This window comes from Oryzias latipes, chromosome 4 (genome assembly GCF_053564925.1).
Source record: "Oryzias latipes strain Hd-rR chromosome 4, Olatipes_Hd-rR_3.1".
Classification (NCBI taxonomy): Eukaryota; Metazoa; Chordata; class Actinopteri; order Beloniformes; family Adrianichthyidae; genus Oryzias; species Oryzias latipes.
In genome coordinates, this window is record NC_136240.1 from 5459454 (window position 1) to 5483993 (window position 24540).

The 24540-nt window shown below is 45.4% G+C and overlaps 2 protein-coding genes across 3 annotated transcripts; one reads left to right on the forward strand and one right to left on the reverse strand.

The window, feature by feature from the left end:
* The first annotated feature begins 783 nt into the window (after positions 1-783).
* Positions 784-13974, forward strand: prkaa2 (protein kinase, AMP-activated, alpha 2 catalytic subunit). Its single transcript, XM_004067619.5, has 10 exons — positions 784-1328; positions 2039-2180; positions 2638-2731; positions 5233-5377; positions 5999-6086; positions 6228-6452; positions 7185-7347; positions 7514-7852; positions 7932-8058; positions 11192-13974. The coding sequence occupies exons 1-10, from the start codon at positions 1229-1231 to the stop codon at positions 11440-11442; spliced, it is 1674 nt and encodes a 557-aa protein (XP_004067667.1). The 5' UTR covers positions 784-1228; the 3' UTR covers positions 11443-13974.
* Positions 13923-23893, reverse strand: LOC101169029 (uncharacterized). Of its 2 annotated transcripts, none has more exons than XM_011473735.4 (19): positions 23597-23893; positions 21707-22863; positions 21453-21613; positions 20508-20690; positions 19957-20308; positions 19738-19871; positions 19011-19051; positions 18886-18932; positions 18633-18801; positions 17754-17913; positions 17543-17666; positions 17421-17455; positions 17270-17342; positions 17142-17176; positions 15448-15517; positions 15296-15361; positions 15195-15214; positions 15073-15106; positions 13923-14738 (listed from the first exon to the last, which is right to left on the reverse strand). In XM_011473735.4, exons 1-19 carry the CDS (start codon positions 23603-23605, stop codon positions 14645-14647), a joined length of 2964 nt encoding a protein of 987 aa, XP_011472037.1. In that variant the 5' UTR covers positions 23606-23893; the 3' UTR covers positions 13923-14644. The 2 variants fall into 2 exon arrangements, with proteins under 2 accessions (XP_011472037.1, XP_011472036.1); XM_011473734.4 differs by having other exon boundaries at positions 15296-15364.
* Positions 23894-24540: the final 647 nt, after the last annotated feature.

Here is a 24540-nt window from a genome sequence, read left to right on the forward strand (position 1 = left end):
TGGCCATGCGCGGTACTACAGGCGCACTGCTGAGAGCTGCGCGCTCCGGAGCGCTCCTATAGCAGTTCACAGTCACCCCAGTTCACCGGGACGCACGCACAACAGGGTCAGAGTGCGTGTGAGCGTGCGTGTGGGTTAAAAAGCAAAATAAATCTTCATTCAGTCGAAGCTATTTGCTTTGCTGCAGTTTCTTTTCTCCCGTTGTATCTTTTAAATACACTATGGTGTGGATAAAAACTCCAAATTTGATAACTAATTATGACATTTAATTAGGTACCATACATTCTTATACTGGTGTTTTAGTGGATACGACTCGCGCAAGTCATCTTATTTATTTATATAAATGTAACTTTCATGGCTAAAACAGTCCAGCAAATATCGAGTATATACTGCCATCTTCTGGCCAAATAGGAGAACTTCACTCTCTTTGGGCAGGAGTGAAAAGGGAGTTTTTAATTAGTTTAAGTGCGAAATTTCACAGTTTCACTCAGTTAGTTAAAAACATAATTAGGCCAACAAATAACAAAATTAGTTTTCGGAATCTTCTTTCACCATTTCATCCAAAGTAACATATTTGAAAGCATATATAAAGTTTTTTCATCTAAATGTAAATAAATACATAGTTATACAAGCCATGCGATGGGACAGACGGTGTAATTGGATTTTAGAAGAGCATAACAGCAGGGGGAATGTCTGGAACAGACGTTTGACCTTGAACGCAGCACTGGTTGAGCCTTTCACTCCACTATAAATGAGCCACATGTAGTTCAAATCTGTGGTTTGTTCCTAAACAAATGTAGAATTACTTCAACAGATATCAATGAGAAAGAAAGGACTTCAGGATGTGTCATTTGACTTGAAGCAGTAAAAGAAAGCGCAAAGCGCCTTAAGGCTGCATTTAGGTTCCTATTTTTAAAAAGATCAGCACGCGCTAGTCCAAACACTTCCACAGTGACGTAAATGAAGGTCTTTTGCGCTGGTTTTCCTCGTATCTTGGAGTGCCTGAGCTGAGCTCGTGCAGCTTTGTGCCTTCACCACAAGCAAAGCCGTTTTTCACGGAGGGTTAGGGGTTCGCTTCCTGAGAGGAACAACCCGTGGAAGCTCCGCGTGATGCTCGTTTCTTTTTTTCGGACAGCTGGCACCTGACCTCCACCAGACAAGCCGCCTCTCGCGGTCCTCCCGCCCCTCCGCGCGCGCACCGAGCAGCGCGGCCGTCGGTAACGGGAAGATGGCAGAGCGGCAACAGCAGAAGCACGAAGGCAGGGTCAAGATCGGACACTACATCCTCGGCGACACGCTGGGAGTGGGGACGTTTGGCAAAGTGAAGAGTTAAGTGGTGTGTTTGTGTCTGTCTGTGCGTGCGTGCGTGCGTGGCGGGGCTCGGTTCGGAGCGGTTCGCCCTCTGAGTGGACCGCGTGAACTTGACTCGGAGAAGTTAGCGTAGCCGCTCGGTGCTGCGCAGCTAACGGTCGACGTCAGGGGCGTAACTTTGATCTGGGAATGGGGCCGCTTCAAAGTCAAACATGCGCCGCGTGCGCAGCCCCGCGCGCCGCCGGAGCAGGTACCGAGCAGCTGGATGGGGTCATTTCTGAAGCCGTTCCGGCCCAATAATAGGGGGGTTGCCCGTCTGTGATAAAACACCCCCCCCTTCCCCCGCCCAGATCGGCGGCTAGGGTTCTCCTGGTTCGGTGTCCGGAGCGCCCAGGTCAACCCAACAGAACCGCTACCGTACAGAGCTTTCACGGCCAACCCGCGTTTGCTTTGGTTCTGGTGGTCTCACCGTCAAAAGAAAGGTGGACTTGAAGCATTTTTCCCATGAGTCCCATCCCCTCCTTCTCTCTGGGGGGTCATGTGAAAGGAGAGCCCACCTCAGATCTGGATTCACGTGGCTGTCTGGGCTTTGAAACAGGCAGAGAGAAAGTTACAGGTCGTTGGACCATCAGGACAAGCAGAACTGATCCTAACAAGGTTTTTATCCTTCCAGCTCCCTTTGCTCTGTGGTCTAAAAGGCCTGTCTGTCCCCTCATGTCTGCTGCAGTTGGAGAGCATCAGCTGACTGGACATAAAGTGGCCGTGAAGATCCTGAACAGACAGAGGATCCGAAGCCTCGATGTTGTGGGAAAGATCAAACGGGAGATCCAGAACCTCAAACTCTTCAGACACCCGCACATCATCAAGCTGTAAGTGGTCCCTCTAAGACTTCAAGCGGCTGCTGGAATGAAGGCCTGCTCGGCTTCAGCTCTTGGCGTTTTTGTCTCTGTTGGACACCGCGGCGGCTGCTCTTTGAAGAGCTCGCTCACACACTTCACAAGCTGGACCACACACTCAGTGCCCTCCTGTTTACACGCTGCCTTCAATCCTCCTCCATGCCTCTTGTATTTTTCTGGAAGAATGTTGTCCTACTTTTCATTGTGAAGCGTTGTGAGCGGGGATCTTTAGGCCACACCCGATCGTCTGAAGGCTCAGGTGACCCGTGCAGCACCTGCAGAAACATTCCCCACATTTTTAGTGTTGTAGTGCTCTGTGTGGGGCTCAGATTGAGTTGTGTTGTACACATTCTCCGACCCTTGTGTGTGATTCAGGAAGACTAAATAACATTGAGCGACAACAACAATGAGGCCTCTGCTTTTGTTCCAGATACCAGGTAATCAGTACTCCAACAGATTTCTTCATGGTGATGGAGTACGTGTCTGGAGGGGAGCTGTTTGACTACATCTGCAAAAATGGGCGGGTGAGGCTTTTCCATCCTCCGTCTGTGTTCATCTGCTGTTCAAGTGATGTCCTAGCTGCCATTTGACCCTGGACTTCAGAGATCCGTCATCCTAATTCATAACTAGAAGGATCTGCATTTCCAGAAGAAAATGGGGTTGAATGCTATATTGCTGAATGAAAATGAAACTTAAAGGGTAATAATTGGCAAAAAAAAATAAAAGAAAGAAATGATCAAAGTAGACCATAATTAAAGGGAAAACAGCACAATAGCAAAAAAGATGACTTGTGAAAAACGCCAGCGAGATTCTGCACCAAGGATTCCCCATGTATTTCAATGGAGGCAAAAATCCTGGAATATCTTGAAAAGTTCAAGGATTTAAAGGACTAAAAGTCATAGCTGGAAAAAGCTGAAAGGCCTGAATAGTTCAATGAATAAAACAGCGGAAAAATTGTAGGAATTAAGCGACAAAATATGGCGGAAGATACTATAATAAAGAAAAAAGAGAAACAGGAAAACAATGGGTTGAATAATTTATAGCACTCAACCTACTAGGAGACTTTGTGGTTTCGTGATCCCAGTCATATCAGACACATCAATTTAACTTTGATGCTGTTTTGGTTTAATCATAGTTTGTCTTTAAATATCAGCCTCCATGGCTTTTATTTTCAGAGCTGCACACATAAAACCATGATCCGACAGTTTTCTCTATCTGTTTATTTAGAATTTTAGTCCTTTTTTTTTCTCAAGCTCTTGCTTTTCTGTTTCCCTGTCAACACTGTGTAACCCTTGTGCTATAGGCACTTAAACGTTGGGAGTTGGGTCATCTAGACCCACTAGACAGTGCTCTGAACCTTTTTTCTTCAATGATTTGTGATCTTCACTGGTGTCCATGGATTACATGAAATCTTTCCACCTTTATCCACCTTTGTCATGGTAGGGAGAACACGTCAATGGAAGGGGGGGGGGGGTCATCTAAGATAACAGAAGGGTTAATCACGTCTCGGTTCTCAGAAGTTCTCAGTTAAAACCCAACTATAGCCCATCCTATTGCAGCCTTTCAGAGCAATTCCCGGGCTTCAACAGTACCAGACAAAACACCGGAATTTCCACAACATTTATACCTAAGAAAGTCCTAAAAATTTCAAATGAAAGCTTGGTGGTTGAGGCCAAATGACAGACATTCACACATGTTGGAAATTAACTTGAGAATATAAAACAAAAAAACAAAGGCATGAATAAAATCTGGGCTCAAACAGGACAGCTTCAAAAAAACTCAAGAAAACAAAAACATGACGAAAAGGATTTGTATCTGAAATCAAAGACTACACTGAGGTTGTAACACCGGATGGGAAAACAAGAGTGAAGATCCAGAACAGCAGGGTGGAACAAGACGTAAGCAAACAGATGAAATGCACGAAAGCTTAAAGTAAGAAATACCTGAGAACAAAATTTGAAGACGTCTTCACAACAGCTTCTATTTCTAATTTATGTACCGAGGTGACCCTTTACCCAAACAGATGGAGAAGGTGACGGTCATTTCCTGTTGATAGTTCTCTGCACTTTCCCGAAGTGACTCCTAATACAGCGTTTCCTCGTTTATTGTGGGGCTTACGTTCTTAAAACAACCCGCAAGAGGGGAAATCCGTGAAGTAGAACTGCAGTCAGTAAAACTCCTCACAACACTTTCCACAATTTAGTCCAGAGGTGTCAAACTCATTTTCACTGAGGGCCACATCAGCATAGCGGCTGTCCTCAAACGGCCAGATATGACTTATACATGTCACTAAATGTAATGAAAAAAAAACATGTTTGCTTGTTACTCTTTCATAAATTCTTTTACATTTGATTCTGTCAGGTTAGGTTATATGGACAGTGTTTAAGTCCTAATGTATAGTTGCCCAATCCGTTATTTCAAGTCCAATTCCTCATAGATGTGAATAAACACAAACAAATTTTTATTTTTATTTTAAGAATTTGAAAACTTTTATGCTCTCGCGGGCCACAGAAAATGACATGGAGGGCCACATTTGGCCCCGGGCCTTGAGTTTGACACATGTGCTTTAGTCAGACAGACATGAACATTTTCACACTTTTCTCTCTTATTCAAACTCTCAAAGTTCAAATCTTCATAGAAGATAAAGTCTAGTATTATAGATCTGATTGCAATCAAAGATTTATGTCGATTTGGAAGGTTGAACACATTCTGTACAGGAGACACGGCCATGAGGAGATTGATTGACAAGGTCTACAGCCAATCAGGACACAGAACACTGTGTACTAGCGTTTGCATGCCAGCCCTAGTACACAGTGTTCTGTGTCCTGATTGGCTCTAAACCTTGTCAGAACACAGCGCACTAGGGTTGGCATGCAAAATTGTAATGAAAACTATCAGCGAGACGGTGAAAGGTGAATATAGATTATATATAGCGAGGGAACACTGTATCACCACGGTAACAGTAGGGTTGCACATTCTCTCCAAACCACACAGTAACCATCTTCCTTGACATTGTGTCTTTAAGGTGGAGGACCCAGAAGCTCGGCGTCTTTTCCAGCAGATCATTTCAGCCGTGGACTACTGCCACCGGCACATGGTGGTGCACAGAGACCTCAAACCTGAGAACGTCTTGCTTGATGCCAATAAAAATGCCAAAATTGCAGACTTTGGTAGGTTTTCCAGAGATGAACCTCAGCTGTGTGCTACTTGCCTCGGGTGGAAAGCAACATGGTGTACTTATAAGGGTAAAAAAATAAATCAATATAAAGTTTCACTCATCGGTTTGGGTTTTATTTATGTTTCCTTCTTAAAACAAAATTCCTGCTGCAATCCGACCAAGAAAGAGAAAAATAATTTCATAGGCACACAAGAGCTCAGTTGGCGGGTGTTATGGGTGAAGCGGCGTCCCTTGGTAATGTGTAGGTCTCATATCAAGTCTGGCAGGAAGCCTGAGGCCCAGTGTCATCTGATAGGAAATGAATAGGGGGAGTGCTGCAGGAGAAGTGTTTGGCTGAGAGCAAAAAGGCAGCAGATAGAAAGAGAAGGAAGAGATGAGGAAGAAAAGATAACGTGAAGGTCAGAGAGGCTCAGATTGGCTGCTGTTTAATGTTTGGCAGCAACCGGAACAGAAAGACAGCCTCATCCAATTAGAAGGGCTTTATGTCTAGAGCTTAGAGTCTTGGCAGGTTGAAGAGGATAAAGATCTCAGCAGGGCTTGAAATCACGTTGAAAAGTATCCACCACAGTTTTTATCACACAAAAGCAAGTTGTGATGTGTCATTGACCAACAGGACTGTCCAACATGATGTCAGACGGGGAATTCCTGCGAACAAGCTGCGGCTCACCAAACTATGCAGCTCCAGAGGTCATCTCCGGAAGGTGAGTCCGTGCAGAAAAGGAGAACAGTGGTTGGTGTTGTTCTTTTCACGCTAAAAGTTGTCATTGTTAGTGAGAAATCAGGGGAACTCTTTACTTGCAGCACTCATGCTGTTCTACTGCCCCTTCTGTTACCTCTTCCAGGCTGTACGCAGGCCCGGAGGTGGACATCTGGAGCTGCGGGGTGATCCTGTACGCCCTGCTGTGTGGCACCCTGCCCTTTGACGATGAGCATGTTCCCACACTGTTTAAGAAGATCAGAGGAGGCGTTTTTTACATGCCAGAGTACCTGACCCGCTCTGTGGCCTCACTGCTAATGCTCATGCTACAGGTGGATCCGCTGAAAAGAGCCACCATCAAAGACATCAGGTACTAACCCCAGTCCAGAGCTCTGCAGAAACACACATTGCTGTGGATTGAAGCACTCTGTGGTTGGCCTACATTGATGTTGCTGCTGCATTACCAACAGTTTAGCTATTATTCAAATGAATTTCCGTTCAAGCCTAGATGACCTAAATTATTACCTTTAGATGATCTCAGTAAGCAGACAGATTGGTGGTCAATCCATACTCTGTAGCTGATCAGGCACCTCCAGTCACTTTGTTTTCAAAGTTAGGATATCAGGCGTCTTGGAGCTTTGAAAATGTTCAATGAAGATATTTGATCCTTTAGTCTTGGAAATAGTTTTTCAAGCTCTGGAATCAAAAAAGGTTTCTTTACGACTGCAGTCATTATAGTCATGCAAACTCTTCATCCCAACGGTGGGACATTTGCTGATAATAAGTAATGAGTCCAAGGATTTCTGGGCTTACAGCAATGCTGCTTTTAAAAAAATAATGTCTTCCTGTTTTCATAGAGCTGTGGACGACAGAGGGTCGTGAAGACCAACGTTCAAGCTCCCACGTTTGTCTTATTGTGTTTGCTTTTGTTCCAGCCACTACAGAAGATCAGTTCTTTGGGGTTTTGGAAGTAAAGCAAGAAATAATAATTTAATAAACTCACAGAAACATCAGACTGAGGCTCGGGGCTGTCCGCTCTTTCCCCTGTAGGGTAACACAGGGTATTGCGGTTGAGCTGACTGTTCCTCTTGTGCTTTGTTAGGGAACATGATTGGTTTAAGCAGGACCTGCCAGGTTACCTGTTCCCGGAGGACTCGTCGTACGATTGCACTGTGTTGGATGAGGAAGCTGTTCGAGAAGTGTGTGAGAAGTTTGAATGCACAGACTCTGAAGTGGTGTCCAGCCTCTACAGTGGAGATCCACAGGTACTGACAAACATCAGGACTGTTTTTCAGAATTCACAGTAGTCTTTAGCTAAAGCTCCGACATCATTTCTAGTATTTTATGCTTGCAGTTGCACGCTGTAGGATGTCACATCTGAAGAAATGTCTTATCTTGTCTTCATTGTTCCTCCTCCTCCTGTTCACACAGGATCAGTTAGCGGTGGCGTATCACCTCATCATAGATAATCGACGCATCATGACGCAGGCCAGCGAGTTCTACTTGGCATCCAGTCCTCCACAGGGCTCTTTTATAGAGGAGGGTATGCCATTGCCCCCTGGGGTCAAACCCCACCCAGAGAGGATGCCTCCACTTATGGCTGACAGCCCCAAGTCTCGATGTCCTCTGGATGCTCTCAACACCACCCGGCCTAAACCGCTAGCAGTGAAGAAAGCCAAGTGGCACCTGGGGATCAGGAGTCAGAGCAGACCCCATGACATCATGACGGAGGTGTACCGGGCTATGAGGCAACTCGCTTTTGACTGGAAGGTAACGACATAAGCTCTACACACAGAGGTTTGTGCAGTAAACATGTGGCTCTGCAAATATGCCTGTTCTTGTGTGTCAGGTGGTGAACCCATACCATCTGCGTGTGCGGAGGAAGAACCCAGTGACGGGAAACCTGGTGAAAATGAGCCTGCAGCTCTACCAAGTGGATAACAGATCCTACCTCCTTGACTTCAAAAGCATTGATGGTTGGTGACAGATCAAACGTAGTTCAGTTCCCTTTAAATGTGCAAAGCTGCAACACTTACAGTCTTTCTGTGACTCAGTCCTGTAACCAGCATGTTTGTGAGTATGTAGTTTACAGTTTACCACAAGATGGCAGAATTTGGTGCTTTTGAGAGACCAGTCTGGGTAAATGCAGAGTTTTTTTCAGGAAGAGCATCCAAATCAAATCATACCAACAGAACTTTCGGTGTTGGATTGTTGAGGGCCGGGTTAACAACGACTGCCAGCAATGCTGTGTGCTGGTGAAAACTGGACTACTGTTAGTGGAAGAAGGACAGGAGGAAGGCGGGTTTGTAGGCAGAGAGAAAAGGAAAGAAAGGAGTGAAGATCTCAGAACCTTCACAGGAAAACGAGAGTCGAGGGAGGAGCGCACAAGTTGATCACATTTTGGACAGATGTAATCTGAACAAGACCAGAGTCTGCAAAGTGGTGGCAGTGGGGGGTGTAGCCAGACTGTTGAGGATGGTGGTGGGAGGATGAGTCTGGCGGTGAGGAAGACGAAGAGGACATGAGCAGAGCAGATGACCAAGTGGTGGAAGATGAAATAGGAAGAATGCATGTGAGATGAGACGAGAGATGGAAGGGTTTGCAGCAGGTGAGGAGGATGACGGACAGAGAAGGAAATGTGGTGACAGGTTCTACTAGTGTGATGGAAAGATGGGAGGAGAACGTCGATGAGCTGATGAATGAAGAAAATGTTAGAGAGCAGAGGAAAAGAGGAGGAAGTACCAAGGATCAGTAAGGAGGATGTGAAGAAGACATTGAAGAGGATGAAGAGTGGAAATACAGTTGGTCCTCACAACACACCTGTGGAGGTATGGACGTGCTCAGGAGAGGTTGTCTGAGGAATGAAGCAGAAATCTTCTGATGGATGGAAGGACCAGAAGAAAGAAGGGAGATGCGCAGAGTTGTGAAAACTACAGAGGAGTAAAGATGATGAGTCACAATAAAGTTATAGGAAGAGAAGGGGAAGCTAGACTGAGGTCAGAAGTGAACATTTGTGAGCAGCAGTTTGGTTTCATCGCAAGGAGAACAACCCAAATGCAATATTTGCTTTGAGGATTTGAGGAACAACAGAGAAGGTCAGAAGGAACTGCATCTTGTCTTTTTTGAGCGGGGCTTAAAAGTATTTAGTCAGCTACCAATTGTGCAAGTTCTCCCACTTAAAAAGATTACAGAGGCCTGTCATTTTTTAAGGACAAAATGAGAAGAAAATAATCCAGAAAATCACATTGTCTGATTTTATAAAGAATGTATTTTTAAATTATGGTGGAAAATAAGTATTGGGTCAATTAGAAAAGTACATCTCAATACTTTGTTACATACCTTTGTTGGGAATGACAGCATTCAAACGTTTACTGTAAGTCTTCACAAGGTTTTCACAAACCTTTGCTGGTATTCTGGTCCATTCCTCCATGCAGATCTCCTCTAGAGCAGTGATGTTCTGGGGCTGTCACTGGGCAACACAGACTTTCAACTCCCTCCAAAGATTTTCTATGGGGTTGAGATCTAGAGACTGACTAGAACTCTCCAGGACCTTGAAATGCTTCTTACAAACCCTGTCCTTCATTATCTGGTCAGCGTATTTGGGATCGTTGTCACACTGAAAGACCCAGCCACGTTTCCTTTTTAATGCTCTTGTTGATGGAAGGAGGTTTTTTTACTCAGAATCTGATGATACATGGCCCCATTCATTCTTTCCTTTACAGTGATCAGTCGTCCTGGTCCCTTTGCTGAGAAACAGCCCCAAAGCATGATGTTTCCACCCCCATGCTTTACAGTGGGTATGGGGTTCTTTGGATGCAACTCAGCATCCTTTCTCCAGTAAAATCAGTCTGCGGTTCCCAATGGTTACATTTTAAAGTTAAAAGCAACTTAAAAAATATTAAGGGTTTTTCAAAACAAAATGCAATCTATTTAAGCTGATGTTGCTTCATTTACAGAACATTCTCAACTCTCAACATCTAATGTTCTGATGCACTAACAGCAAGTCCTTCTTTTTTAAATATTAAGCTCCTAGAGTTCTTACTAACAGTTCTATTTGGGTTTCATCTGACCATAGGACATTCTCTCAATCCTCTCCTGGATCCTCCAAATGCTCTCTAACAAACGTTAGACGGTTCTGCACATGTACTGGCTTTAGCAGGGGGACACGTCTGGCCCTGCAGGGTTTGAGTCCCTGGTGGTGTAGTGTGTTACTGATGATAGTCTTTGTAACATTGGTCCCAGCTCTCTGCAGGTCATTCACTAGGTCCCCCCTGTGGTTCTGGGATTTTTACTCACTGTTCTTGTGATCACTTTGACCCCACGGGGTGAGATCTTGGGGGGAGCCCCAGATGGAGGGAGACCATCAGTGGTCTTGTCTGTCTTCCATTTCCTAATAATTGCTCTCACAGGTGATTTCTTCACACCTGTTGCAGATTCAGTCTCCCAGCCTGGTGCAGCTCAACAGTTTGGTTTCTGGTGTCCTTAGACAGCTCTTTGGTTTGGAGTGGAGTTTGGAGTGTGACTGTTTGAGGTTGTGGACAGGTGTCTTTATATAGATAACCAGTTCAAACAGGTGTCATTAATACAGGTAATGAGTGGAGGACAGAGGATCCTCCCACAGAAGAAGTTACAGATCTGTCAGAACCAGAGGTCTTGCTTTGTTGGTGACCAAATACTTATTTTTCAAGCATAATTTACAAATAAGTTCTTTAAAAATCAGACAATGTGATTTTCCGGATTTCTTTTTTCTCATTTTGTCTCTCATAGTTGAGGTTTACCTATGATGAAAATTACTCTCTCATCTATTTACGTGGGAGACCTTTCACAATTGGGGGCTGACTGAATACTTTTTTGGTCCACTGTTGATCTGGCGAAAGTCTTGAACAGGATAAGATGCAAAGAGGACACAGATTCATTACATCCTGAGCAGCTGATTTCTTTTAAAGGTCTTTGCAAAAGTGGCTTTGAAAAGTTGGAAAGAGTTCCTGCGATGTTTGTATTTAGTCACTTACAGGCCAGATTCATAGTTTGATTTAAAAATGCTTGGATTATTACTACAGAAGGCTTGGAAGTCCCTAATAAAATGCTCCTCTATGTTGTGACCTTCAGATGACATCCTGGAAGCAGTGGGCTTTAAATCGGGGTCGTCCACTCCTCAGAGGTCCGGCTCCACTGCAGGTCTCCACAGACCCAGGCTGAGCATTGACTTTGCAAGCCCAGCCAACGATGTGCCTCAGCTTAGCTCCTCCCTCCCGGGATCGCTGTCCGGCATTTCCCCCCTCCTCTCCCCGCGGCAGGGATCGCACACCATGGACTTCTTTGAAATGTGTGCCAGTCTGATCACCACGCTTGCGCGCTGAGGTGTGTTGACCTTTGCTGTCAGCAGAATGTTGGGTTGAAAGTATCTGCCGATCTGGGAGGTGGAGAACTAAATGTAGTGTTTGTATAGCGTGCAGAAAGGAAAGAGGGAGACAAACGGTCATTTTTTTGTGTCAATACTATTGTTCGGTCTGAGAAAACAGAGCCTGAGATCCCACTCTGCTCATGATGTCACTGAAGCAGAGAAGCGTGAAGGAACAGGTCAGTGTCGTGTCAAAAACAACATCTGATGGTAAAACCTGCAGCGGTGTCCACGGCAACACCACTCCATCGGGGGTTTTACTAAAGAAGCTTTGGTTATGTTTCTTATTAGAAAGCTTTAAAAGTGTTGACACACAAGCATCATTTATTCATCACGCAAATAATGCAATTATTTAGGTATCAAATGGTTATTTATTTTTGAAAAAAATTACAAAGTTTGTCCTTTAAACATTTCATTAAACCAAAGGTCAATCTGATTTAAAGGTAGAATGTAGATAAAAACAACAAAACAAGGTGCATTATCGCCGTGACTGCGTTAGCTGGAGCAGCAGAGCTTGTCGACGTTTTTTCCTTTCGTTTGTTCAGGAGCTGCAGTGAGTCCCTGGTGTCGGGACACAGGCGTGATTGTTCACACAACAGCAGCAGTTACTAACTAACACGCAGCACGTCATCTGTTTGTAAGTGCTGCTCGATTAGCACAGTAAAGCCTTTAGCCACCGCTCCTACGGGGGGATGTGGGCTCTCTGCAGGTGGAAAATGGGTAAATCTGTACAGGGCACGGAGGAAATATCAAGGTCATACCCCGCCCAGTGACCCCGAAGAGCAAAAATGTTCAAGCACATTTATTCTACGAGCATTCTGCAAGGAAACCATTATACGAAACGTAAGGGTAAGGTGAAGGGGAGGTAGGTGAGACGCAGGCGTGTCTCACAGATTTTTTACCCCAGGACAAAGTGACATTACTTCTACATCTAAGCGTATCACACCTCAACAAACAGTAGAGTGTAGCGTAAGGTCATCGTACAACAGCATCACCCGCATGTCATGAGTACGTGGAACTTACATCATCACTACGACTACTGTTCAATAGACTTATCACACCCGTGGCAATGGTACGTTCCATTTTCATGACATCCCTGAAGGTGGCGTCGCGAGCCTGAAGGGAACTGCAAGACACACCTGCGCTCCCCTTAAGATGCAGCCCCTCCTCTCTACGACCCTCCATGGGCCCGGACAGCCCAAAAACCCGCAGCACCTGTAGCCTTTAGATTATGAAAAATAGTTCAGAAACACACTGAACCCTATTGTCTCCCTTATCCAGTGTGTAGATAGTGGACACAGAAGGACAACGGTTGGGTGAAATGGTGTGTATGTCCTGCAGGAGGAGATAAGCCACAACCCCCTTTTTCCAGCTGCCTGAGAAAGTGCAACTCATTGATTTGTGCAGGTGGAAATGTGTGACCTGATTGTGTGTGCGTGTGTTTCCTGGATTTCTTCACTGATGTTTGGTGAGCTGAAGTTGAAGTGTAGACGCGTGGAGCTTAAAGAGAGGCTGCAGGGGTCGGCCATGAAGCAGAGCGGGGTCAGAGGACTGCTCCGCCTCCGCTCGGGCTGCACTTCGAAACCTGTCTCCAGGTCAGATTGGCTCTTCACTGCATCACACTCCATCTGTTGTCTGTGTTCACGCTGATGTCCCGTTTCCGCTCAAACGCTCATCTCAGAGGCAGAGGATGTGCTGCAGTGCCTGTTAGTTTAGGTTGTGTGGCTGACTGAAGGGCTTTGTTGTGATCATTTATACAAATGACAGTGTCACTTTAGTTTTGCAAAATGTTTCTTCTAATCTCAGACTTAGTGTGTAGCGGCTCAGAGCCTCTCTGTTTGAGTCAGTCCGGCCTCAAAGGTCGCGCTGCTGATTCCGGCTGCAGCATCTCAACATTCTCTTTGGGTTATTCTGGCAAATGAAAGTGGAGCCCTGAGCAAGTGAGAGGCAATAAGTCCTGGGGCCTGCTTTTGATGGGGTGAACATGCAGGGTTTGTTGCAGCACTGCTGTCCTGTTCTCTGCTGCTGAACACAAGTGGAGCGAGGGCTTTTTCACAGCCGGTCAGGCCTCCGCTGAAGCTGCGACCTTCCTGGGTTTCCGTCTCTGACTCTGCTGCCTTTCTGCTCATGCACACATGCAACGTCCGTGCACACCTGCCTGTGTGTGCACGGAGCAGCCATCCCTCTGCCAACATGGAAGCACGCCTGCTTCATGATTACTGTCAGACACAGCAGCTACGCAGCCACAAGCGGCACGCTGGTTCTGGAAGCTGGTCTGGAGCAGAACCACATCCGACACCAAAGTGAGTGGGGAACTGAATAGCCGTGACCTTTAACCCCTCCCTGTCTGCCCCCTGTACACGGCGGCTCCTGGGGGACGTGCACAGACGTGAACTCTGGATTGGTTTTGCCGTGCGCTGCATGATCCTGCTGTTATGATTTGCACTTTAATGAGTATTTATTGACAATAAAGACAAAGATACAAAAACAACACTTTTGCTTCTCAGGCTTTTGTCAACACAAACGCACACTGGTGAAGGCGAACACACCCCAGATGCCCTCACCAGGCTATGATGGAGAAACCTGGCAAAGCAAAGGAATCCGGGACAGAAAAAGGATTCCTAAAAGGGTGGTCCTGGTATGAAGACATCCAGATGTGCAAAATAACAGTCTGTGTAGCTTATTTCCATGCAGTTACAAATAATGACATGAACCTGACGCATTAAAAGGAGTGTGTACTTAAATAGCATAACGCTGAATGTTTCACGGAGGACGAAGAAAGGAAGAAGAGAATGAACGCGCAGAAATAAAGCTGACTGTGATCAGGCTTGACAAGATACTCTGTCCGTTTTCAGGCAGGAGCTCAAGGACGGGTCTTCAGGATTCTAACCCTTGACAGTGGGACAGTGTTTGGAACAGAAGTTTAGTCTTTTTATTGTTGAGCAGATCCTGTAAAGTTCTGCTTCTCCGGTTTACATGGTTGTATAAAGACGAGCCTGAATGTTCACCCGCTCGTTGGACGTGATGGTGTTTTGAAATTCCTCTGATCCAAAGTTCAAAGTCAGAGGGTCATTTTCACATGTGCAGAGAGATTTCCAGCATCCTTAGTCCACACGGACGACGGGCTGCAGCAAACAAGTGAGTCCAGGTGCCTCCCACTTTCAGGGACGGTTTTCAGGGAGGTCGGCGAAAACTTCGGGAGGAGGTAAAATGATGGCAGTGGCATCGAACTCCTGGGCTGCACCGTGCTCAGGCCTGGAAACGATCAACGACAGCATGAAAATGACTCACATTCTCCTCCGATACCAGCGTGGTGATGCAGCGATGACACAGTTCATCAAACCCACAGCTCATTATGGAAAAAAATGACTCATTGTCCTACGAGAAACATGAGCCAGCCTAACTTCCTGTTGGGTCAGTGTTGGTATTTTACTCCGTCTAACTTTTTCACAAGCGCACAGAATGCATTCATTCTTGTTATGATGAGCAAACGGCCCCAAACCAAAAAGAAAAAAGAAACCTGTTGGGCTGCAGGTTGGGCAACATGTCTGACATATTTCTTTATGCATGGTAGTTATCCTCCACTTACACAAGAACTTCTTCCGGTGTTGGCAATCGTCCCGCTGTGAAACCAGAATGGACATTATTATAGATTATTCTAGATGTAGTATCATTGTAGGCTTATGCCGGGATTATCTGGGGATCACTTACTTGTCTCTGGCTCACTGGTGCTAAAAATAACAAGCAAAAGAAATGTTAGAGATCTGTGTGTGTGAGTGTTTCCTGCTCGATCAAACAAGCATAATACTAACCTGGCAGGAGTCTCCACTGGTTTGGGTGGATGGAAAAATGTGGCCAACTTCTGAAGTGCTTCGCTTCTTCTAAAACACCAGTGAAAGGCATTAATCGCTGTTTATTGGATGAAAGGCTTCAGTGTCTGCAGGAGAAACCAACACAAACTCACTGTGTCTGAGGGTCTTCAGCGCTCATGTCGCTGTGGCTGTGCCGGTGGATTATGGGAATTTCGTTTTGACCTGTAAAAAAAGAAAAACCCAGTTGGTTCTGAACAAAAGTCTCTAACAAAACCTGCAGACCAGCAAACGCCGCAGACATTTGGAGCTTCCGCTCCGCTCAGGTGAGCGCTCCTGATCACTGCACCAAACCTGCAGATCTCATTCAAGAGGCCACAGAACGGTCGAAACAACAAAGCTAAACTGAATGTGTTCAGATGTCGGCTTATCATCTGGAGGGACGGCTGTTGTGCAGCCGCAGGGCGGTCGATTGCAGGTTCGATTCCCGCCTAGCCTGCCCATGTGCCCACAAGACACTGAACCCCAGCTTGCCTCTGGTGGAAGGTTGGTGCCAGTGTTCGGCAGCGGAGCCGCCATCAGTGTGCGGATGTGTGTGAATGTGTGTGTGACTGGAAAGCACTTTGGGCCTTCAAAGAAGGTACAAAAACGCTATACAAGTAGTTCTGTTTAGTTTAGTTTAGTTTAGTTTTCCAAATGTGTCACAAGTCACAAATCCCCTCACAATACTGAACGTAGAAAAAATGGACACCCCTGAAGCTTATTAAGTATAAAAGTATAGTAAAGTATACACCATTTCCCATCATTGGGTCAGGTTTTCATTTTGACGAGTTCTGTTTATATTCTAAATATCCTCCTCAAATGGAATCAAACAACACAAGTCAAAAACACTGCATCTACCCACATCCCCCAGAATTCATTTGGCTCCATTGACAGCTAACATGAGTGAATAGTACTTTAGCTAACAAGAAGCTAGTCTTTAAGCAGAGGGGACTTTACTGTGTGGTCTGAAGTTTTAAAGCCTTGACAGAGTCATGTGACTCTGTGACTAAATCATGTGACCAAAAATAGCCTCAGGAATCTGCAGAACTCTGAAAATTCACACCTGAGTTTCAATGAACAAACAGATTCCATCCACTGGAAAGAAAATGCGTCAACATCCTTAGTTTGAACATATACAGTTTTTTTTTTTTTACTAAATATTTAAAAATGGCAATACAAGGAAACCCAGAGGTATATGTAACTACATTAGTGTTTTCATTATTATACTTTTCCCCCAAGTTTCTGTTTGTCTTTATCGAGATAAACTTTTTTTTCCATCAAATCAAAAAGGTGAAGCCAGTTTATGTTCCCTCCTTTACTCAGACATGATCTGGAAAATTGCTGTTGTGTGATTAAAAATGTCTCTAGAAACATGAATCTGTGAGAAGAACGTGAGAGGAACTGTCCAGGGTAAGCCCCGCCCTCACCCTTCAGCGGGTGGTTAGGCTCCAGCAACCCTGCCACCCCGAACAGGAAAATGAACAAACATTTGAACGAAATAGAGCAAAATGATGAAGTTGACTGTTCCATTATGGAAAACTTCCTTCAATTTATAATATGATTGAAAGAAACACATTGTGAAATTCATGACATGTATGCTTTTATGGTGGAGATCATAATTAACCCCATTCATGCTGGAATTTATTTCTGATTCTGTCAAAACTATTCTTGTGTTTTTGTTGTACAAGGTGGAGCTACATTAAGAGGAGTCCTGGATTTTAGCAACATGAAGGATTATATCCTATCGAAATGGAACTCAAACAAAACGACGTGTTTTTTTTTTTTAATCATAATGATTGAGTCTTACCTGCATCTGGCATGGAGATACTTCTGGTATGACTCCTGCAGAGGCGGAAAAATCCAAAAAAGAATTCTTAAGAGTTTTTATAGAATCTCCAATCACGGATTTGTCAACTGGCAAAGATGTCTGCTTACACTGGGGTGAATGGATCTGCATTTTCCATGGGTTCTTCATCATCATAGGTCCACTCCTCACTGTCATCTGAAACTGCAACCATCCACCAAGTAAACAGCTGCTCAACAACAGAATGAAGGCTGGATCTTGAGGGACAAAACAAATACTTACAGCTTTCTGCAGACTGAGGAAAGTGATTAGTGCCTCTAGAAAAGAAAACAGACAAAAAGCTCAAAGTCATCCTCTAAACAGCACTCATGGAACAGCTCTTGCCCCCTGCTGGGATGACGTACATGCCACCTGCACCAAATCCGTCTATCTCCATGACATTGCTGCTGCTCCTGCGCGTCGTTTTCTTTCCCAGCTCCATCATCTCCTTAATGTCCAGCTCCACGTGACCCACAGCAACATACCCGTCTGAAGCACAAAACACAGCAGCGCCGCTCAGGAAGCAGGCCTCCTGGACTCAGCCTTTCCTGCTGCCCATGAGGGCTTTGGACTCACAGTTGTTGCTGCTGTCCCTAGCCAGCCACTTCCCTTTGGGGCACTTGGTGGTTCGGATGATGCTGATAATGTCTCCGTTCTTGACAGGGAGGTCGTTCTTCCGTCCTTTTACTGTTTCTGTTACTCTGGCCTGATACATGGCTTCCTCCTGTCCTGTTATCTGAAACACACAACGCAGCCTGTCTCTGTCAGCTCTTCTGAAACAAACAGAGCTGTGGCATCATGATGACACACAGAAAAATAAAAATGTTTTGAAAAAATCTAGGAGGGAAAATCAACTCAAAGACCAGCAGGGCTGCGCTGATGAAGCAGAGGATTTTAAAGTCACCCCACTCTCCACAGACCAGGTTGTCTTTTAGATTAGAATTAGTGTCACAATGGGTCAAAATCTGTGGGGTCACAGTCCTGGTTAATAATCGTACACTGATCTCCCTCAACTTTACCAGATCAGAAGGAAAATGGACCCAGGAGGCCAGAAATATCATTTCAAACTTAAAACGAATCTGTTTTTGTTGAGCGTCCTCATAAAACCTGAAAGGAAAACAGGAAGTAACTTTTTACACAAGGATAGAGACTTCACAAACAAGTGTGGAGTGTGGAGGATTTGTTTTTTTTCATGATCCTGAAAGGAAAACCTGTATTGATGGTCTTAAATGCAAAGTGATAGATTTAAAAAAAAATGCTGGATTGGATGAGACCTTTCTGACCTGAGTCATGTGACATGAGTGTTTGTGGGAAAGATTTCAGTTTATGTTTTTATAGGTTTTGTTTGAGCGTGTCATGCAGCCACGCTCTGAGGAAGGAATGAATCCAGACAGGTCTCACCCCCCTCCCTCCCTCCCTCCCCCCGCCCCGTCCTGCCTAAATCCCAGCACTCACCTTGAATTTCTTCTTCATCTCATTCTCCCTCTTTTCCCTCTCCTTCTGCTCCTTCTTCTCCCTCTCTTGTTTCTCCTTCAGCTCCTTCTTTTCCTTCTCCAGCCGCTGCTTTTCTCTCTTCTTCAGCTCTTTCTCGTCCGGCCCGTCCGTGACCGATTTCTTGTCGTTCCTGAGGATAAGAGGACAAAACGCTCAAGCAGCAGAGAGAAGAGGCAGGACTGGAAGCCTCTGCGGTCACAGAAGCCGGCCTTACCTCACAAACAGGCCCGTCCTGGTTTTCTCTTGCACCTGCGGCTGCACCTGAACCAAGAGCCCCGAGGTTGATTAGATTCCAAATGAAAAGAGGTGAGGATCAAAGTGAAACAATCAAAATCTTACAGGGCTGCTTGCTGGTTCTTGTGAAGCCTCAACATATGGATCTGTGGTTACAAACCACGAAAAAGGAGTAAATTAGTTCAATCAAACACGCATTTTTCCGTAAAAATCAAATGTTTAACATTGAGGATGAAAAATGTTCAAGCTTCAACGCAGATGTTATAAAAATGTGCAAATTGAAATCTTTGTCTTTGTGAAGCAAAGTCTACTTTCTTATGACAGCAGGAGATTCTTAATCTGGAAGCAAACCCTGAGTCAGAATGAAATCCCATCCCTGCAGCTCACGTTTGCTCTGCTCTGTGTCTGGATGACACTTTTACCGGGCGGACGACGCCGTGAACTTCTGTGACCTTCGCTGTAAATCAGGTTGGGATGCACACGACAGGGGCTGTTTCCAAACTTAGCCGGGATTCGTCCGTAAACCCAGCACATTGTAAAGCTTGTGGATCTATTATGTTTAAGATTTGTTTGGATGATGTAAAATTAAAGTGAACCACTTCTGTCTTTCTAATGACTCAAACAAAGTGTTTTAAAGATAAAGGAAGTTCTGTCAGCTTGCTGGGAAATGGAGCTTTTATTGGGAAAAGTATTTCTACGTTCCTAAAACGTCCACATTGATTTGTTGGATATTAGAACAGATACGTGTAAAAGTAGCAGAACAGCGTGCAGAAAAACCATGAAAGATGGGGTCCACATTCATTGTCATGCTTTCTCACGACTCTGCGCTTACTCTTTGGTGTTCCTTTCTTTGTGGTTTTCTTGCCATTGTTGCTGCTCTTTCCTTTCTTCTTCGATTGAACCTGGAGATCCTCAGGCGCAGTTTCTCCGTTGTCATGGTAACTGGTGCGATTGTTTGCCTGAAGTCTTGGTAGGGCAGAAATTTAGAGACATTTTTGTGAAAAGAGATATGATGTTGCAGAGAAACTACAGCTGAACTTGAAAGTCTTACTCCTCCTTGGGCGATGGTTCTTTGATAACTGGAAGGGAAAATCCTGGCAATGAATGATGAAGGTGCTCCTCTTTATAAACCACCTGTGGATGGACCTCGGGTTCTGGATGGACCTTGGGTTCTGGATGGACATTCAGTTCTGGATGGACCTTGGGTTCTGGACGGAAGTCTTGTTCTAGATGGGCCTCGGGTTCTGGATGGAAGCCTGCTTCTGGATCGGTTCCTTCACGGCTGTAGAACGCTGTGTGGTTCTGTGTGTCTGGACCATCAAAGATTGCCTGCTCTTCATTCTCCCAATCGGAAGAATCCACTTCAGGAGTTTCCTCCGAAAACTCGGGGGGCACAGGGATCACTGCAGAATTCACGTTAAAACAAAATTAGTGAAATAAAAATAATGTCAATTATTAGTAAGTGGAAAAAATCTTCATTGCTTTTCTTTTTACACCAAAACATTTGGAAATAATAGTCATGCTACAACCCGCGCAGTCAACACAAAAAAAGAGTTTTCAGGTTTTTGGAGATTCAAAAGAAAGACATCACAGACTCTCTACCTTCAAGGAGAAGAGGAGGAATGCAGTCATCAGACAGAAGCCCATCGGGTTCGTCTGGAGCAGAACGCACAGCTTTCAGGTCTTGGTGGGCCCGCATGGGTGGAGGGGTGGGAACTACCAGCATGTCAGCGATGGGGTCAGCCACCTCAGTCGTGACTCGCTGCAGGACTGGGGAGGCTTGTCCTGCAAACAGTCATCAATGTAAATGTCTGCCCACTGATGCAATTTGAAAGTCAGACATAAAACAGATAGGAAAAAGAAAAAGAGCTGGTCTGGAAACTGAAGCAGAAGAAAACACAAGAGATTTTTCCTTTTCCTCTAGTAAACTGTGACTTTTTCAAACATTTCCTCTGTGTTGTTCACACAAAAATAAACAGGTTTAAGAAAAGAATCGATATTTCACCAATCAAGTCACTATTTAAAATGTAGAATTGAGAAGTTTGAAAGTCTTCCCTGTGTGTTCGTCAAAACAGCACAAGCAGGAGGTGACACTCTCTTCAGGTGGAACAGTTTGTTGACAGACTTGGAATCCTAAAAGCACATCGATGATTCATGCAGGTTTCATGCAGCTCATAGTTTTTTTTTTTTTAATTCCAAGTCTCTGTCAACAAACGGTTCCACCTGAAGAGTGTGTCACCGCCGCTCTGTCATAGCTGCCATTCCTCTACACCTCTCCCTGCCTGCTGCTCAGTCGCCTCTGGCATAAAAGTACAATCTCAGCGTTGTTTTACGTCTCCATTTGTGACTGAACCGTTCGCCCAGCACACAGGGAGAGCTGCAAACTAAGTCAGTGGCTTTTGTGTTGTGGGCTGGAACTCTGCGTGATGCCCTGCAGCCCTGCAGCACGTACCTGATGCCTCGCCGCTCACATCTGCCGTTTTCCCCTTCATGGTAAAGTTAAACTCCACAAGAAAAAATAGAGGGAAGAACTCCACAGAGACTTACGGTAGTCAGTGCCATGAACCTGTTCTGGTTTCGGTGGAAGAGCCGCTCCAGTTTTACCCTCATAGTCAATGGGTGGGAGCTCCAGTAAGGCCGGGGTGGGGCTCCGAGGAGGGGCAAGCTCCTCAGGTGATGGAGAGGTTTGTGTTGGGTTGGACAGAGGGCTGAAGGAACAGCAGAAGAATTCAAACCAGAAATTGTTAGTTTCCTGTAACCTCCTGTAACCTTTTTCAACTAAGTGACTTCCTCATGTTTACCTGGTGGACTTCTTGCGAGCATTCTCCAGAGCGCTCAGAATCCTCAGGTCACCTGGGGGGGTTCTTTTTCCAGAGCTCATGTCCTCCGCTCTCTCCAGAGCGGACAGCACAGAGATCGGCCGTTCAGCTTTAGGGGGCGTCTGGGACGAGGGGGAGTCCAGGGTGGGAGGAAGAGGACTCTCCACCGGGTCCATGTTCAGAGCTTGGAGAGCAGCATCCGCCTCGGCCTCAAACTCTGGAGGGAGCGGGGATGGAGCAGAGATCCCCACAGGACCCTCTGTGATGGCAGCGCTGGCTGGGGGGCTCGGGGAAGCAGAGGAGGAATTAGGAGTACTTTCATTTTGGCTGGCTGCTGTAGGACCTGGCAAAGCAGGAGTTTCTGTCTCAGCAGGAGTTTCAGTCTCAGGAGGGATTGAAGGAGGTGGTATAAAGACGGGAGGAGGGACATTTAGAGGTGCAGGAATGGGTGACATTGGGGGGATTTCCTGAAGGCCAACGTGGTTTTTGCTTAGAGGGGATTGTGGGTTTGATACTTCAGCCTCTGCTTTTGCATTAACGGTGAGAAAAGGCGTAGAGATGGCTGAGGTCGGTCCTGAGTCCTCTAGGCTCAGCGAGTTGGGGACTGGAACAGTCACTCCTGGGTCTTGTTTTGAGGACTTTTTGAAACCCAGAATCCCTTTCTTCTTCTGTGTTGGGACTTTAGCTGGGGGCGGGGCCACCTCTGTGTCTTTCTGTGCTGGAATTCCTGGCGATTTCTTTCCTTTGCCATTTTCTTTCTTTTGTTTCTCCTCCAGTGAATAACTGTTGAGTTTCCCTTTCTCTTCTTTCGCCGTCTTGCTGTTCACCTCTTTCTTTTTCACATCACTCTTCTCTTTTGTCTTTGAATTAGCATGGATGAGAGGGCTTTTGCTGTCCTTCTTGTCATCCTTGAAGACCACTCTGGGGACAAACAAGGACTTTGACTCTACGGATTGGTTAATGGAGGTTAGCAGGGAGGCCCGTGCACCTGCGGGGAGGAAGTGAGTGGGGCTCAGTGGCTGGGGGGGAGGGACGACCTTTGGCTTCTCTGGGAGAACAGGCCTGGTTTTGGGTTGCTTCAGGAAAATGTCTGACTCCTGGAACTTGGCCCTGATGCTCTTGAAGTCCAGTGGTTCCTCCTGCAGGGGATTTTACACAACCCAGTAGATATATTTGAGGATTTGCAATCACATTACACATGTGCCAGATGACCACACAACAACTACACAAACGACAGTGACGTGGTTTTTGGATGATGGACGCGCTGCCCCCTACAGGCTGAGCTTTTCTCCCAAGCAGAATCCCGAATAGCAGGATCTCATTTTAAATGGAGTGAGATCCTGTGGCAGAGGAAAACACCAAACTCTGGTTTTCAAATACGACGATTTGATGGCTCATGACCACACATGAGCCCAAAGCCATTCATCATTTTCGATACTTTCCAAGGTTGTCAGGGGGGTGGAGCCTCAGCCAGCAGTGAGGCGAGAAGGCTTAGCCACAAACAGTCACTTCTAGACTGTGGAGGGACACAGTGGCATCTCCAAGAAAAGTATGAATATAAACACTTCTTTTTTATAAACCTGTGAGGAATTTAAGACAAGGCGGTAAACTGCACAGATGCATCTCTGTTTCTGCTTTGATAGTTTCTCTTCCACAAAACAGAAGATTTTCACCTTTGATGACATAACACTGATTTTAAATAAATAGCTGTTGAATTTAAGAAACAATTGACTGAAATTCTCATTAGTCTACAGTATTTGGGTTAGAATTACAAAACAGATAGAGGCAACAGCAGCATCACCTGCTCGTTTCTCACTGACAGGCTTAACTTAGTAGTGCTTGACACGCTGAAGAGGAGGACATCACACATACCTGATCCATTGTGTCAATATCCAGCAGAACGACAGAAAGCCCTCAGTGATCTGGAGGATTTTCCCCCATCAGCTTCTCTTTCTGTGTCTTTTAAAAATGGCACAGTTCAAAATAAAAAAGAAGAGGCTACAGCATCAAAAAAACAACAAAACACAATCTGTGTGTGTTCCACCGCGTGGCGAGCGTGTCCTGTGCTCGGCTGAGAGTGTGCGTCCTTTGGGTGCGGAGGGCGGCGTCAGCGCAGCACTGAGTAGGGGAAACTTGCCCTCATCCGGCTTGTCTGACGGGTCTGGCCCCAGCTGAACAGTCAACGCAATCATTCTCGCTCCCCAAACATCTCCCAGGAATGCGGCCCGGCCGGCTCCTGGCAAGCACCTCTGAGTCACTGACCCCACATCCATTTACACAGAATTCTTCTTAAACTTTGAGCTTTTCACTTAAAGATTTGAATGAAAAGAGGAACATTTACAATATTTAAAATCCCAGGAAGCTGTTTTTTCAAAGGTGCACTCAGACAGATCCACTCAAAAAAATCAACGAAGGATTATGGAGTTAAAGAGGTTGGTCTACATTCCAGGTCACTTGTGACAAATACAGAAGTACTTAAGGAAGAATGTATAATATGGCACCAAAGCAGCCATTTCCACAGACTTTCAGACTGCTCTGAAACATGGCCTGTTTTGGGTCAAGGTAGGTTTCCTCTGTCACCCAATCTAATGGGGGAAACCACGTTTCCACTTAAGATTATTATATGTCCACAAACTTACATGAGTTGATGCATCTGCCCCCACAACACAAACACAACTTGAGAACATTTGATAAAAAAAACAAAAAAACACTTTCAATGCTTGATTTTCTGAGACAAACTCACGGGGAAACGGCATCAGACGCTGCCATCAGACAGAGCTGCTGCAAAACATGCACACTTTCCCTTTGTTCACACT

Excerpts from the sequence above, each read along its gene's own strand:
- prkaa2 (XM_004067619.5), top strand. The coding sequence starts at position 1,229 with ATGGCAGAGCGGCAACAGCAGAAGCACGAAGGCAGGGTCAAGATCGGA. Across the intron at positions 2,732-5,232 it reads ACATCTGCAAAAATGGGCGG|GTGGAGGACCCAGAAGCTCG; the intron begins GTGAGGCTTTTC and ends TGTGTCTTTAAG. Across the intron at positions 7,853-7,931 it reads AACTCGCTTTTGACTGGAAG|GTGGTGAACCCATACCATCT; the intron begins GTAACGACATAA and ends CTTGTGTGTCAG.
- LOC101169029 (XM_011473734.4), bottom strand. Across the intron at positions 17,343-17,420 it reads TCCTCAGTCTGCAGAAAGCT|TTTCAGATGACAGTGAGGAG; the intron begins GTAAGTATTTGT and ends GGATGGTTGCAG. Across the intron at positions 15,107-15,194 it reads CACCAGTGAGCCAGAGACAA|CGGGACGATTGCCAACACCG; the intron begins GTAAGTGATCCC and ends CTGGTTTCACAG.